At 38.8% G+C, this 17,390-nt stretch overlaps 1 protein-coding gene across 3 annotated transcripts in view; it reads left to right on the top strand.

The window, feature by feature from the left end:
- LYST (lysosomal trafficking regulator) overlaps nucleotides 1-17,390 on the top strand; it is a 115,275-nt gene that overhangs the window by 18,014 nt on the left and 79,871 nt on the right. For all 3 annotated transcript variants that reach the window (XM_044420019.1, XM_044420004.1, XM_044420012.1), the window contains exons 4-9: nucleotides 3,389-3,479; nucleotides 4,905-6,999; nucleotides 12,183-13,149; nucleotides 13,778-13,939; nucleotides 15,187-15,343; nucleotides 17,038-17,264. In XM_044420019.1, coding sequence (XP_044275954.1) covers nucleotides 3,389-3,479; nucleotides 4,905-6,999; nucleotides 12,183-13,149; nucleotides 13,778-13,939; nucleotides 15,187-15,343; nucleotides 17,038-17,264 — 3,699 coding nt within the window. The remainder of the gene's footprint in view (nucleotides 1-3,388; nucleotides 3,480-4,904; nucleotides 7,000-12,182; nucleotides 13,150-13,777; nucleotides 13,940-15,186; nucleotides 15,344-17,037; nucleotides 17,265-17,390) is intronic.

Raw genomic sequence — 17,390 nt, forward strand, 5'->3', positions numbered from 1 at the left:
TGGGCTACTGTGATGTTGAATGGTTTGCCTTGGATTCGAACTGAGATCATTCTGTCATTTTGGAGATTGTATCCCAGTACTGCTTTTCCTACTCTTTTATTGAGTATGAAGGCTACTCCATTTCTTCTGAGGGATTCTTGCCCGCAGTAGTATACTTGATGGTCATCTGAATTAAATTCACCCATTCCGGTCCATTTTAGTTCACTGATTCCTAAGATGTCAATGTTCAGTCATGTCATCCCTTGTTTGACCACGTCCAGCTTGCCTTGATTCAGAGATCTTACATTCCAGGTTCCTATGGAGTATAGATCTTTACAGCATTGGACTCTCCTTTCACCACCAGATACATCAGCAACTGAGTGTCCTTTCAGCCTTGACCCAGTCACTTCATTCTTTCTGGCGCTACTTGTACTAGTCCTCTGCTCTTCCCCAGTAGCATATTGGACACCTTCCGACCTGAGGGGCTCATCTTATGGCATCATATCTTTTTGCCTTTTGGTACTGTCCATGGGGTTTTCATGGCAAAGATACTGGAGTGGGTTGCCATTTCCTTCTTCAGTGGATCATGTTTTGCCAGAGCTCTCTGCTATGACCTGTCCGTCTTGTGTGGCCCTGCAAGGCATAGCTCATAGCTTCATTGAACTACACAAGCCCTTTTGCCACGACAAGGCAGTGATCCATGAAGGGGCCAGATAGTATTACTGGGTGACTGTTCCTAGGTCTCTCGCCTGTTGAGCTGTGGGTACATTTTCAGGGTACCGTCTTATCTCCAGTGTTGTTCAATGTCTGTGTGAACCTTTTGGGAGTGATCATTTAGCGATTTGGAGATAAGGGCCACCAGTATGCTGATGGCACAAAGCTCTATTTCCCTGTGACTTCTGAATCAGGTAAGGCTATGCAGATCTTGGACTAGTGCCTGGATTCATTGATGGACTACATGAGGGCCAATAAACTGAAACTGAATTCTGGCAAGATGAAAGACTTGTAGGTAAGAAGTTCCCAAATCCTGGATATAGGCTTATTGCCTGTTCTGGACAAGGTTGCATTTCCTTTGAAATAACATGTTCATGATTTGGCGAACTCCTAGATCCATTGAAGCTTCTAGAAGTCCAAGTTGTCATAATGCAGCCTTTCCCAGCCTGGTAGCCTTCAGAGGCATTTGGGCCATAACTCCCAGAATTCCCATCCAGCAGGGCCATTTTAGGTGTTGCAGTCCAAATGTGTCTGGAAGGCAGAAGGCTGGGGAAGTCTATCATAATGGCTTAGAATGCCTTTCTTTTACCAGCTTCAGCTAGGGTCTGCAACATCTCTTAGACAAGGATAGCTTGGTCACCTCAAGACTGGCTTACTGTAATGTATTCTATGCACAGTTGCCCTTAAGACTGGTCTGGATGCTGTAGCTGGCACAGAATGCAGCAAGTCAGTTGTTGCTGTTGTGAGGATCTGCTTCTTTTGAGCATGTAACTTCTGCTGGGATTGCATGGGCTGCTCATTCATTACCTACCCAGGTCTAAGGTGTTACTAATTTACAGAGTTGTAGATAACTTAGGACCAGGATATTTGAGAGAGTTCCTTCTCCTTTATCAGTGTTCTTGGTCACTAAGGTCATCAGATGAGGTGCTGCTACTGTTTCTGCATGGCTGTACAACATAGTTAGAATCCCCTCAGGTACAGCTGTGAGTGTGGTGATTCCCTCTTTCCCTCTCAGGCAGCCACTCATTTTATTGATACTGGTTTTTTAAAAGCTAACTGATAATTCTACTAAATTTGTTGATTGTGTTTTATTATTATTTTTTATTGTTCCTCAGTTTGAAATCAGTGTAGATGTGGAATAGTATAGAACTGTTGTTGATAATAATAGTTATAATAATGATTATGAATCTGAAGACTTTCTAGATTATGGTCCACTTAAGACATCCTGTTCCTGTTCCAACAAACCATGGAAAAAGTGTAAAAAAGGGCAAGTAAAATGATCATGGTGCTAAAACAACACCCTTATGAGGAATGGTTGCAACAGCTGAGATTGTTTAGCTTAGCAAAGAGGGGAGCCGTGATAGAGGTGTACAAAATTATGCATGGTGTGGAGAAGACATTTCCCTTCATAACACTAGAACCCAAGAACATCCTGTGATGCTGATATGTGGGAAATTCAGGGCAGATTAAAGGTACTTCTTTAGAAAGTGCATAATAATTGACTTCAAAAAGATGTAGCTAATGACCACCAATTTGGATGGCTTTAAAAGGGATTCGGCAAATCCATGAAGGATTTGATTATCAGTTTCTATTAGTTCTGATGGCTATATGTGAGCTCTAGTATGAGAGGTAGCATACCTATGCACACCAGTTGCTGGGGTCCTGCTTGTAAGTTTCCTGTGTTTGGCCACTGTGTGAACAGGATGTTGGACTAGTTGGACCCTTGGTCTGATCCACCATGGCTCTTCTTTGGTTTGAATCAGAAATCAGTGGAATTCTTGACATTTTCATGTGCCTCTTGTGCACTTCTGCTTCATTGAATACTTTCTGACGGGCATCTGGAGAAGGATTTCTGATGACATTAGTCTGTTGGCAGGCTTATGTGGATGAATGTGATCCTTCAAATCTTCAAAGCCATAAAGAGCTTAAGAAGATAGACTCATCTTTGAACTGTGTCTGGAAGCAGACCAGAAGCCAGGTCAAATGTTTGACTAATGTGCCCAGGACCCAGCCCCAATTAGCAATCCAGCAGCTGTATTCTCAACCCACTAAATGTAGTTTCCAAAGTTGCATGTACAGTGCATTGCACTAGTCTAACCTGGAGATTTCCATAGATAACTACAGCAAGCCTATCTTTATCCAGAAAAAGTTTTAGCTGATGTACTAACCTTAGATCACTTGAAGGTACTTCAAGCTACAGGGGCTATTTGTGATTTTTGACAAAGCTGGATCAATGAGCAATCGCAAACTATCTAGAACAGGTGAAATATCCTTGTTCAAGGCAGAACAACCAGTACCAACAGCATCTCAGTCTTGTTTGGATTGGGCTTCCATTTATTGCACTTCATTACCAAACTTAGAGACCAGTTCAGCACATCCATAGTGTCTACTGAACAGTTCTTTCAGAATGAAAAGCTTCATTGCAGGCTATAGAAAATTCCTTTAAGGTACAGCATATTGTAACATATTAGGTCTGATTGTCATTGGGAAGTGTGTTACAGCTGAACTTCAGATTAATATATTGTTAGCACTAGAAAAAAAATACTGGGAGCTTTGGAAAAGGAAAGTAAAACAAAACATAAAACACACCTCTTTAACCCCACCTTGGTTTTTAATCTATGGTAGATGACAATTTCTAACTCTTGTTTATATGAAATATATATGAAATATAAACAAGACTGTGTTTCCCAAATAGGAGTTGACCTGCCGAGAAGACCTCCTTACTCTCCTCCTGTCACTTCTGCCACTAGTATGGAAAATACCTGTACAAGAAGAAAAGGCAACAGGTAGATGTTCCTTATATATTATGGGCAGTATCCAATACTGCCTCCTTTCCTCCTCTCCTTATATTTATAGAAGCAACCACTTGCACATCACTTAAAACAGTTCTAGAAACAAGTGGAAACACTCTGCTTTTGCAAGATCCACTGACCTGCCCTATTCTGGAAACTAGCATTTTTGCTTTTTTTCAGTAATTTCACTTACTATTAGTTTTTCATTCCACTAGCCATATCACTATTGTGTGGTCTGCATTGAATACTGTTGTTTATTTAAAAGGTGCTTCTGCAGTATGAACATGTGAATTAAAATATATACTTGGATGCCTGGTTCTGAATATAGTGTTCTACAATTACTTTGCATTTTTCATATGCAAAAGCCTTATGGTTATAGACCTTATATCTTACTACCTTCCTTATAAAATGCTTTATACTTTTTAAAGCACTTGATAAGATCACATTACAGCTTTGAAGTAAATAATCAGTGTTCATGAACTGCAGGTAGTTCACAGTGGCAGAGAGCTTTGACAGTTGTTTTGTGGACAAGCTGGGCTTTTCACCCCAATGTTGAATGCCAGAGTATGGTATAAAAGTTTGGTCCCCAAGGCTTCAATTTGGCTTCAGTTGACTCGTTTACCTGGTGTACTACTTAAAATTAATTTCTGGCGTTTATCATATAAGGACTGACACGTTTCTCTTTAGTTCTACTTTCTGCCTAACCAAGAACCTGTGAATTTTGCTCAAGGCAAAAAATTGATCTCTGTTATCATTGGCCTGTGCAAGTTTCAGAAATGGGTGTCAACTTCTTTGTCCCATAAGGCTGGATGTAATTAATTCATTATGTAATCTTTGTCTTGAGGCTAGGATTACATGGCTGGACAACTCACCGACTTTTTGGACTTGTTCTCCCCCTGCTTTTTGTACCACCTAGGCTGATGAAGTGTTTTGGAGAACAAATTCAAAAACGTTCACATTATTTTGTGGCATTTTAAATGCTCCTAATAAGGCTAATGCTGAACTGTGGATTTTGTATTTTATTTTCTCATGGACAATCTTGGCTATCTTTACTTTTTATAGAATATCCAAGGACTGGGTATTCTCAGCATCTATATGTAACTAATGGCTGAGCATGCCTCACATGTAAATGAAGCATGTCAGTTATTTTTATGGCTGGTTATTTGGGCTGAGTCTTAAACATCATCCCAATCACAAGTGGGCCCCACACACTGAAGGTTCTAACTGCATAAAACAGAACAATGTCCTGCTCATCTGTGTAGGCCTCAGTTCACATTAAAAGACCTTTGTGTGGTAGAGAAGGACCTATAAGCTTGAGGATTGCTCCTAAATCTCATACACTCCTGGTTCACATCTAAACTGTCTCTGAGACCTTCATATAGGCTGAAATAATCTAACTGTGATTTCTGTCTTCTATAGATTTTAATCTACCCTTTTCGGTTAATATATGCCTGACCAAAGAGACAACGCCAAGTTTTCTCAAATCTACTCAGGAAAAGCAACAGCTAGAAGAAAATGCTCATCTGTCCACTCAAACTTCTGTAAAATCAAATTCTTCTTCCTGGAAAAGTCGACGTCAGCGCAAAAGTACTACTCATCGCTATTCTGTGAGAGATGCAAGGAAATCTCAGCTGTCCACCTCTGATTCAGAAGGCAATTCAGATGAGAAGACTACTGTAATTATGAAGCACAAGAGGTCACAACTGCTACAGCCATTTCTAATAAACCCACCTAAGGAACAGTATATTACAGGTAGATGTATCTTTCTAGAAACTGAAGAGGTCCAGAGTTATAATCCCAGTAGGGAAAACGTAGATGATTCTAAACAGATCATCCCAGTTCAAGAAATTGATTCTCATGCTTCAGAAGAGACAGCTACATCATCAGTCAACTGCTTAGACAACTCTCCCTTTGACTTGTGTCATGTTTTACTTTCGCTGCTTGAAAAAGTGTGTAAGTTTGACATTACATTGAATCAGAAGTCTCCATTGGCAGCAAATGTGGTGTCCACACTAACAGAACTCTTGTCAAAGCTTGGAGATTGTTACACTGCAAGAATTGCTGCTGAAAATGAAGTCGTTTCCTCAAGCTGGACAGATGAATCAGTTGCTCTGGTTCAGAGGATGCTCTTTAGGACAGTGTTGCATCTTATGGCTATGGATGTTAACAATTCTGACATCATGCCTGGCAATTTGAGAAAGAATCTTATTGATTTACTTAAAGCAGCTTTGAAAGCTAAATGTTTGTTGGAAAAAACACATGATCCTCTTGCTTCAACAGAACAGGAAGCTTTACAGAAGGTAAAGGATGATCTTGCCTTCTCAAGGTACCACCACAGAGTACTCCTTTTGCCAGAGTTTATAGATGGAGTTCTACAAATCCTGATCTGCTGCCTTCAGAGTGCAACCTCCAATCCAATTTATTTTAGTCAAGCAATTGATTTGGTTCATGAATTCATACAACACCAGGGATTCAAACTGTTTGAAACCACAGTACTTCAGTTGGAATGGCTTGTTGCAAGGGACAGTGAGGTAAACACAGAGGCTTCAAATTATCTCAAAGCCCTCATCAACAGCATTATGAAAATAATCAGCACTATCAAAAAAGTGAAGTCAGAACAACTCCATCAGTCTGTCTGTATGAGAAAACGACACAGGCGATGTGAGTATTCTCACTTCATGCATCATCACAGAGACCTCTCAGGACTACCATTTGCCACTTTTAAAAACCAAGTCTCAAAGGGCCCATTTGAGGAAGTGGTAGATGGGGAGGTTCATTATCCTGACCGGTGTTGCTGCATTGCTGTTTGTGCTCACCAGTGTCTGAGGTTGCTGGAACAACTCTCTCTTGGCAACGTATGTTTTCAGATCTTATCTGGTATCCATAATGTGGGTATATGTTGTTGCATGGACCCCAAGTCTGTAATTATCCCCTTACTTCATTCTTTCAAATCACAAGGATTAAAAAACTTCCAGCCACATATATTAAGCGTCCTTAATAAATTTATATTGGACCAATTGGGAGGAGCTCAAGTTTCTCAAAAACTGACACAGGCCTCTTGCAACATTTGTACAATTGACTGTGACCAACTTGCTGAACTAGATGATGTCCTACATGGGAATGCTACTGATGTTGTTTCTGCACCAAGTTCTTCAACTCCCTATAAGTTTCAAGGAATTTTGCCCAGCAGAGGTTCTGAAGATATGTTGCTGAAGTGGGATGCCTTGGAGGCATACCAGAGCCTTGTTTTTGAAGAAGATGATAAACTGCACTGTATGCAGATAGCTAGTCATATTTGTAATTTGATCCAAAAAGCCAATGAAGTTATTCAGTGGAAGCTGTACATATACATATTCAGCCCAGCGCTCCAGAGAGGTGTTGAATTGGCTCATCACTCCCAGCAACTCGATGTTTCTGCAACTCTCAGTCAGACAGGCGCCTATCATAAAAAATGTTTGCCTCAGGAAGTGCTTCAAATCTATTTACAGACTTTACCTGCACTGTTTAAATCCAGGTTTGTTCATGTTCTTTGTTGTGCGTGACAAAAAAAAAAAAAAGATTGCATGCTTGTCTACCATCCTGATGTAGTGTAAGCTTTAGTTGGATCAGAAGCTCATTGTTGTTAAAAGTCCATGTGCAGTAAAGTTGGAAACTGACTGCTAAACAACTTTCACTGTTTAATAGGTCTTGTGTGGAACTCTGGGCAATTTCAAAACAAGCCAGTGGGTTATGAAATTGGCAAGAGTTTGTTACAAGGCTGATTCCTGGTTCTCAACAACAAAGTGATATTTTGCCCACTGGTAACTGTTGGAATAGGTGTGGGCAACATGTGCCCCTTCAGATGTTTTGACCTATAACTAGCATCAGTTTTAGCCAGCATAGCCAGTGAAAAGGGGTGGTGGGAGGTATAGGTCATAGCATCCGGAAGGCCACGAGTTGCCAATCCCTGCATTAGAAGCTCCCTAGGTGTGAACAATATTTCATGCGATAGGATATAGGAGGACCAGTTTAGGATGGATAAATTGGCCATTCAGTTTTCCAGGTTATATAGCATCATTTTTTGTTAAGATCAAGCCACCATGGGTTCTATGCAGAAAAGGGGCATGCATGTATATTAAATAAATAAACAAAACACAATATGTTTCCCATAAGCAAGAGCCTAATATGGTTGCATCCTTTCTAGCAAAATAAGCATTCTGTAATGCACATGAAGTCTCTTTAGAAGCGAATACCATTGGCTAATCACTTTGTATTATATTTGTGTTTATACATAAGTATGCATACTTATACATAAGTATAAACACAAATATGGTTGTGTTATAGTAGTGTTTTCAGTTTGTCAGCCTTCTAAGTAATCACAGTCATGCATGCAATTCTATTGTCAAAGTCCCTGTTATTCCTTGATTATTTGTTTCCTCTTTTTCAGTTGTGTCTATTGTATTTTTCCTGTAATTGCTTAATACCATATCTACCAGCTAATGCTAAACACTTTCAAAACCCACTGATTTTAGAATGAAAGTTACTTCATGCTTCCATTGAAATCAATGAGATTTAAGTGTTCTTAGATTAGCTTTATAAGAATTTAATTTTAACACATAGCTTCTTCTGCAGGTTATGGTACCCATGATGGGTTGTTGTGTTGTTCAAACTTGAATGACTGACCCCACTGTGGGTACATAAAAGTGGAAACCTCTTGTTGCTTTTGCTGAGCTTGTCTGAGTCACCACCAGTAACAACCATTTCACCATATGCCCAAGTGGCACTTTGTACTAAACATCACTGGCTTGGTTTCCCTCTCACAAAAAGTAAATTTTTGTGGTTGCTGTGGGATTTTCCCCCTTTTACAGTTCTTCCCCAAGTATCATTTTTTGCTATCTCCAGATGGACAGCTATTGGTTGCCCCTTCAAAATGCCCAAGTAGCACATTCGAGCAGCTGTCACTGGTTCACCACCCTTTTAAAAAATGTACTTGAGTACATGAAAAAATTGCACATTTTTTCATTTTTGGAATGATTTTCAGACTTCTGCAGGGATGCAATTCTATCTATTTCAAATGTGCCTCATCATTGCCCTGGATGGTGTCTCCTGTTAAGTACAGGAAGTGTTGTCTACAAACATTGACAAAGTTGGCTTACAAACAGGTTTGTTGATTTGCTTCTCATTCAACAGCTGTCAAAAAGCAATTTGTCAAGTGATAAATGGACCTACTAGCAGATCTTTGCTGGTGAAAAGGGATGGAGTATAGTTTTCTGTTAGATCTGATTTTTTTCTCAGTGTGCACCATTTTTAAATTTTCACTGTTCAGGAAAGTGGAAAATTGTGAGTCCCCACATTTACAGGTGCATAGGAGGAAGGGGAGGGGCAACACACAGTGAGATCAATTGATGTAGTTTATTTGCAGGTGTCATCTGAATGCAACCAGTAAATAAAAACATAAAACTGTTATAGCTGGATCCCATTTCATGCAGGAGAAGGCCATTGAAAATCTCTAATTTCATACTGTCATCCCAAGGCTTGGCATGCAGATCATATAAGCTAAGTTAGCATTCTCAGCTGATCCTTGACAGCAACAAAGGAACTAGAAAAGATCATAAGTTGTAATAACGTTTTACTGGAGACCAAAATCATCCAAACTATTGCATTCCCAATCACAATCTATGGATGCGAAAGCTGGACAGCGAAGAAAACTGACAGGAAGAAGATCAATGCATTCAAAATATGGTGTTGGAGGAGAACTTTGAGAATAGCTTGGAACAACAGAAAGACAGGTCCTAGATCAAATCAAGCCAGAGCTTTCCTTAGAAGCAAATGACAAAACAGAAACTGTCATAATCAGGACACATCATGAGAAGGCAAGACTCACCGGAGAAGAGAATTATTTTAGGGACAGTTGAAGGCAGAAGACAAAAGTGAAGAGCAAATATGAGGTGGATTGACTCCATAAAGGAAGCCACAGCATTGAACTTGGAAGAGGTGAATGGAACTGTCATGGACAGGCCATTTTGCAGGGCTCTCATGCATAGGGTCGTCATAAGTCAGAGATGACTTGATGGGATGTAACACATAGAAGGAAAAAAATGACAGGCAGTATATTCAAAGGGTTTTTCTGCATGAACTTTTAACCTGCCATTTTACTGATGTGTTTGGATTTTTTGTGAGATTAAGATTGGCTCCTTTAGATTTAAGATTGTTCTTGTTCTGGAGCTTTCTTTCACTGCTTGTGTATGTTCTATTACACAAACATTAGATGGTGCTGTGCTATAGTGGAATTGCACAAACATTTCATGCACACTCTCTTCAGTCTAAGAAATAACATGGAAATGGTCGCAAAGACCAAGAGAAGTCCTGCAGGATGACAACATCATGTAAAGCAGTGGTTTTCAGCCTTTTTACAGTTGGGGACTGGCAAAAATAGAAAAATTATTTCAGGGACTGCTGAGGCAGAAATAAAAAGCATTATATACATAATATAATTTTTTGTGTATTAGTTTTTAAACATAGTACCAAAAATGAAAATTCTCTAAAATAACCAGAAACTGAGAAGTAAAAATACTAATAAAAGAATAAAATATTGAAATTAAATGTAATTGAATACAACTGGATTTTTTAGAGAGCAATATGTAAATCAAATAAGGCTACTGTGAAATCTACTGTTGCTTCTTTTCAAGAATACGTGATCAAAAATTTACAATAGCAAAATCAGTATAAATGCAATACTATACTTATACCAAATACGAATTCAAATACAATATTAGCAGCAAAGCAATACAAAATCAATAAAAGTTAGTTAATAATATTCATAATTTTAAATACTGAAATACAGCGAATCCCGCTTCAACACCCCCATACATACCAGCACAGACTGGATGAGAAAACCCTCTTGGCACAAGCCCACCCCAGTGTTTTTCCTTCCCAGCAGAAAACACAGCAGAAAAAGGAAAACCACTGATGTAAAGCACTTGCAAATTACAGTGAATGAGGAATCATGCATGCACAATAAATGCCTCATGTAGAAAGACTCTAAAACATCAGATGCTTAACTCTGTACAGAAAAAACAAATAGAATAGTCTTTTGAAAAATTCTTGAGCATGAATTGAAGTACACATTTCTATCTTTAGTGAATGGCCAACACAAGTTAACTTTGTGCTCAGATATTGTTTTATTCTTTATTAATGTTAAAAGCCAAACTGATTTGTACTAGATAATCTATACATGTATTTATTGTTGTTTAAGTCTATTTTAAGTAAGTATTTTAACAGCACACCTACTCTGAATGGGTTCTCGTAACATGACAGCCATGGCGAGCAGTCGTGTCATCCAAACCCATGTGTTCTCCACTGGGGGGGCGGGGGGATTAATTTTCCTTAACAAGCCACCCAAAGAACCCTTGGCTTTTTCTAAGGTTTGGCTTACCCATGGTGGGTTGTCATATAGTCTGTGACTTTATTGTTGGTTGCCAGGATTGGCTACAGAGCCACTTGACAAGAGCGGCAAAAAAAGCTATGCACCTCTTTGTGATCTTGCCAGTGCTACATCCTTCCTCTTTTGCTGGTGACTGCAAAAGCTATGCAGTTTCCCAAATGTGACTTTGAAAAGACTGTCAGTCATTTGCAATGTTTCCCCCAGTGCTTTGAGGATATGCCAATGTGTTCAAAATTTGTTTATCTTATTTTCCCACCCCGACCCAGTTCCTTTGCAAGTATGCAAGAGCATACTTTCACCTGTCTGCTTTGTATAGTCTTGCCTGGTCAATTTCTTTGTATGTTTCAGTTGTCAAAGGGAATGGTGAAGTGAAGTAGGTAACATACAATTAAACTGACAAGACATGGCTCCGTATAGGCTAAATTGTGCACAGCTGCAAAGGATGGATGGAGTACCACATCCAGTCCTTTTTTGGTTCTGAAGTACCAAAAATGGTGGTGGGGAAATGACCAGAGCAAGTGCACCAAAAGATGGGGGAACCATATTCTCCCCTTGGCAAAGTAACCCTGTTGCTTTTAAATGTTGAGCTCATACTTCTCAGTGTTTGCTTTTTCAGATTTTCCAATTCTCCAGCTACTCCAGAAATGGGAGTTATTAATTCTCCCCACCTTTTTGCAGATCCCCTTTCTGGACTTGCTGGAGTCTTGAGGAAGCACTGACAAGTATCCAGCCCAACATTTAAATGTAAGCAGTTTACATGGTCAAGGGGGAGATACTGTCCCCACACCAGGATCAATGTACAAGTACAGTGACTGGGCAAGACTGCACATATCAGACAGGCAAAGGTGTGCTGCTGCTCACTTGCAAAAGTTTGGAACAGTAATGATGTTAAAACTACGAACACATGTGCTTCTGAAACATTGAAAACAGTTTTAAAATTTGGCAAATGAAAAATAACAACTGCAGTTGAGAGGCGGCCCAGGCAAGGAGATAAGATGGGTTCTGTTGCAAAGAGAGCTGAGATATGAGCCAGAATTGAGGGGAGAGGAGAACAAGCCACAGCAAACCCAAATGTCTGTGAGGTATATTTCAGCTTGTTCACTGAACAGCCAACCCACTGTAGCATGTTTGCATTTTGGCTTAACATAATGTGTTAACCTGTCCCCTGTGTTGGATTATGGCCTAAGTAGTCAAAAGAGAATAGCAAAGATACAGAATGTATTATTTTTTGCTTTTTTTATCTAATTGATGATAATATCTGCTTTTCTACACAGAATAATACGAGAATTATTCTTAAACTGCAATGGAATAAATCAGATAACTGAACTAAATTACTTGGACTGTGTACGAAGCTATTCCTTGAAAGTATTTGAAACATTAATATTTTCCCTTGGAGAGCAGCAGATGGACCAATTGATACCAGATCTAGATGGCTTAGACAATGAACAAAAAAAATCTGCATTGGACCTGGATGCTTTAGTCCATAGGCAGCAAGAAACTTCAGATGTGCCTCAAAGCTTAAGCAAATTTTATGCTGGGCTCAAAGAAGTTTATCCAAAGAAGAAGAAATCATTTGGTCAAGATGTTCATGTCAACATGATAAATATATTTCTCTGTGTTGCTTTTTTATGTGTCACTAAGGAAGCAGATGCTGACCGAGATTCAGCTAATGATTCTGAAGATACTTCAGGTTATGATAGTACAGCTAGTGAACCTTTGAGCCACAGATTGCCTTGTCTGTCTCCTGAGAGTTTGTCTTTACCTTCCTTGGAACATATCCACAGAGCAGCAGATATTTGGTCAGTGTGTCGCTGGATCTATTTGTGCAGCTCAGTTTTCCAAAGACAGTTCCACAGGCTTGGTGGTTTTGAAGTATGTCATAGATTAATAGTCATGATTATTCAGAAAATTGCCATGAAAGGAACAAAGAAACAAGGCGAGGAGGAAAAACCTACTGAGATTTCTTTCAAAAGTGACTTATCACAGTTGGTACTGAGCAGTGAAAGAGGCCAATCAGTCCGTGATAGCCTTGATGAAAATCTTGATAGTGTAGAGCAATATGAGTGGCTTTATCATGATGAACAAACTTCAGCTGATGGTACTGAAGAAACAAAAAGAGCTTTAATGCAAGAAAATGAGTGGTCGCGCCAAGGCATAAGACTTTTGGAAGCTCTGCTAGCAATTTGTTTACATAGTGCTAGTAATTTCCAGCAGAAGCCAGAAATGGAGTCTCTTGTCCAGGTAATGTGATGGCAACAATTTGTTTTGTATTAAATCCTAACTTTCATCATACCAACTTAAACTTCAAAGTATATTTAATAAAATTACAGAAACAATTCCAACAGCAGCAGGTTAATTCCAGAATTTTACAGGGTGGAGAATTCTCTGAAGGAGAGATCAGTTGTTGTAGTAATAAGAGGAAATCCCGTAGAGAACAACTGTGAAATTCATCTCCAGAGGGATCTAGTTGCAGTATTTAACCTGAGGGAATTTAATGAATTTAGCCAAAATATAAGCAGTGTGAAAGCTTAGTCACTATCGTGCCAAATTTTTCAGTTCGTTATGCAGTTATCTTGCTATTTTCTTTCACAAAACTTATGTAATTTTTCTTACCAGTCAGAGGGTATTCTCATTTCAGAACAGAGGCTTTAAAGAGTTTGAGCCATGCATGTATGCATAAACTCAACTAGAGATAGTCATGGCAATCTTTGCTATGACCCCAACATGCGAATAAACAATATATTGTGGTTCTTACATTTGGCAGTTGTGCAAGGGCCAGGAATGCAAATAGAGAAGGAAATATAAATGCTTTTAGTACTGTTCTCATTCATCAAAACATGAAAATGTAATTGTATCTACTTTAATGTAGAATTTTAGCGTGGAAGACATATTACTTGAAATGAGGGACCAGCTTGCAAAATCCAGAATAATGGAAACAGACTTGGTGAAGCCCTTATTTGATTCTTTGCTTCGTGTTGCACTGGGAACTTATTTTGCTGATCTGGATCATTCTGAAGAGAAGAAAGAAAAGGTATGCTATGCCAAAAGTACATGTTTCCTATTTTCCGCAAGCTTGTCAGAAGCATCTGTTACAGGAAGGATGTTTTCCTTGATAATTCTGGCATTTTCTAAGTACCTATGGCATGCATTCTAGCTGGGTTACTACTATTACAGTTTTGAGTAACTCACCAGTTTTCTGGAGTGAGTTGATTCTCTTAACTTCCCCTTTCAACTTCCCTTTTGTCAGTACCCTTATATCTGAGAAGATTTGAAAAGAAGGGCTTGGAAAAAATCTCATCTGTGATCTTAGAAGCAGAAAGTTCTGTGTTGCATTGCCTGCAAGAAAGTAGACAGGTTAAGGGCAGGAACAGGCAACCTTTTGGGGCTCGTGGGCCCATTTGGCAATTTGAGAAATGTTTGGGGCACCATCACAAAATGGCTGCCATGGGTAGTTTGGCTATTCGTAAAGGACTAGTAACCTGCCTAAATGACTGTGTACAAGGCAGAGATGGGGCTGAGTCAAGGCACTGAACAGCTCATGTGAATACAGTTTTCAGCACCTTTTTATTTTATCCCTTTTTTTCCAAGGTGGCTGCACTACAGACGAAAGGATATGTCTGCAGCTGCCTACCACCTTCATTAACTATAAATATCTGTAAGCTCCATCATGTAGGCCAGATGCATTTGTGGGAAGTGAAGATGGCAGTAGCTGGAGCCTTCACTTTGCTAAGAAGTGATCCCAGCTGCCATAAGAAACTGTATTTGTTTTTTAAAAAATGAACAAAAGTGGAAGGGCCTTGGTAGGCACCAAGAAAGGTGTCTGGGAACCATTAGTATTTGCAGGCACCATGTTGCCTATCCCAGCATAAGAAATGTAGTAGAGTGGAGGACTGTAGGCTAGGGTATATATGTAAATTTGAACAGACATGATAATTACTTGGTTGCTGGATTCTAGTTTGTTAATAGAGTCTTGCTAATTTATTTAAACTGCTTAGCATGATTTCAGGCTTCTGGCAGCTTTTATGTGTCACCTACTCTCTGAACAAGAATTAAATGGTATAAATGATAGGTTCATCTAACAACTGTAATGGAAAAAGAGGGTTATTTTAAAGTAAACTAATGAGGGCTTCAGATATCTGGTCAGATAGTCAGTTGGTACCCATATTACCTTAAATATTTTAGTATGGTCAAATATGCTGTGATGCCCAGAATCATCTGTAAATAGTGGCCTATATTTCTAAATGCTTGTCTTAAACATTTAAAATATGTATTTCACAGACCCATCTATCTGAAAAGGAGTCTACACCTCAGCCAGGTGATATATCTGAAGAAGCGGAAGAGTCACAGTGCTGTAGCTTTAAATTTTTTGCTGAAGAAGAAGGCTATGATGCAGATAGTGAAAGTAATTCTGATGATGGTGAAAACAAGGATGAAGGTAAGTCTGAACTTGGACTTAATGTAGCTTAGCACTAAAAAAAACACCCTGAAAAAAAAAACTGGAATTCCTCCCTGCCATATTTCTACTCATGATTTTCTCAATTACTGTTTGATTGCTTTCTGCATTATATAAGGAATATGATCCCTAAACAACAAACATTTGTTAGGCACAGAAGTTCATGCTGCACTCTCATATGTAGTATTTGGCTTGCTATTAAGAGTGTTCTTGAAATGTAGCATTTTTCAGCAGATCTGAATTTTAATTATCTGAAAGAGTTTTAGTTAGGATTTGGTGGAGAATATTACAATATAAATGCAATTTGGCAACTTTTGAGCCAGCTCTTTCATTTTGAAAACTTATATGGATGAATCTATATTGGTTGTTGAGCTTCTCTCACAGCTGTCAGTTTGAAATCACTTTCAGAGTGAAAGATAAAAGTGATTGTGAACTCAGTGTGGTGCAGTGGCTAGAGTGCTGAACTGTGACTCAAGAGATGTAAGTTCTAGTCCCCATTTGGCCATGAAACTCACTGAGTGACTTTGGGTTTCCTACTGACTCTTAGTCTAACCATTTCACAGAGTTCCTTGCAGGAGAAAGGACAGGATTTAATTATAATAAATTATTCAATAAATATAGTTTGATGATACATTCTTGTTGACTGATGATTTCTAATTCTATCTAATAAACTGATGTTACCCTTTTACATTTTTTTTAAGTTCATGTTTGTGGACTACTCTCCTAAGATGGAAGTATAGGCCTGGGTAAAATGTAATGCTAAACCATGGTTTGCATAAACTATAGTTTGTTGCCCTACTTGGGATTTGTTGAGCAAACTATTAAACAAACCATGATTTGTTTTCTTAGTCCTTAGGTTGTTCATTTCAGCTTCACATAATTCCTCTCTGTGGCTCAATTTTCTTTGCATACTGCAATAGTGACACATAAAAAGCCTTTTTTTCTGCTTTTACTTGTAGTCCCTGTAGCCTGGTAGAGCAACTCAAGTGTCTGGGGTCCCATGTTCCCATTTTTTAAACAACCCACAGTTTATAACCCAACAACAAACCATGGTTTCTTTTCATGTGATATTTGTGGTCAACAACCCATAGATCTGGTTTTTCACATAACAGGCCACAGATAATTAAAATAGTGAACATGTCATAGTGGCAGCAGTACCTGTGATCTGGGAAGTCTCAAAAAGTTGATCGCAGCAGTTGATCTTTCACAAACTTGTCAGATTTCACTGACATCACTCTGCTGTTTTGCTGATGGAGGCTGTAGTCTAATAGCAATGGTGCAGAAATTAAAATATAATGCAGTCTTTAAAGTAGTTGCCTTTTAGGATTCTGAGTTTCCTTGAAAAAGCCAGACACAAAAGAGTCTCTGTGTAGTACTAGTGATAAATGACTATATCATTATACTGTAAGATCTAAAAATAGATGCTTATGGTAGCGTCACACATAAGGTCTCGGTCTCACACATCATTAGGTCTGTTTTGCATGGTTTAAATGTTCAGTTTCTTTAAGATGGTTATATGTTTCAAGATAAGACAAGATCTTGGACTATGCAGAAGATCTTGGTTTCTGACAATGCCATCAGTTCCTAAGTAATAGAAAGGTATTGTTGGGGAATAGCTATAGGACAAACATTTAGTGGTTGAATCACTGTATTTCACCAGGTGTCTTCTATTCCAGGAACAGACATTAAGAAAGAAAAAGGATGCTTTGGTTATTCCAGTTTTCCAAGTGACCTAGCCGAAAATCTTATTCAAGGAGAATTAATATACCCTGAAATCTGCATGCTGGAATTGCATTTACTCTCTGTTGGCAGCCCAAGCCTGGATGTGCTCACTCATGTCTTCCAAAGTTTTTTGAAAGTAATCAGGCTGAAGGGAAAGAATGCAGCATTGCTTATGGAACAGGTAAATGAGGCTATATCTATAACATAGTTGTCTTAATATTTATCTTGGAGCATGCTGTTAATAGATATAGCTATTATAAATGGATATACATGATACAGTATCATTGAGACAACTGCACATGACTTT

The sequence above is a fragment of the Varanus komodoensis genome, unplaced genomic scaffold (assembly GCF_004798865.1).
Source record: "Varanus komodoensis strain SLA01 unplaced genomic scaffold, ASM479886v1 scaffold1, whole genome shotgun sequence".
In the NCBI taxonomy this organism is placed as follows: Eukaryota; Metazoa; Chordata; class Lepidosauria; order Squamata; family Varanidae; genus Varanus; species Varanus komodoensis.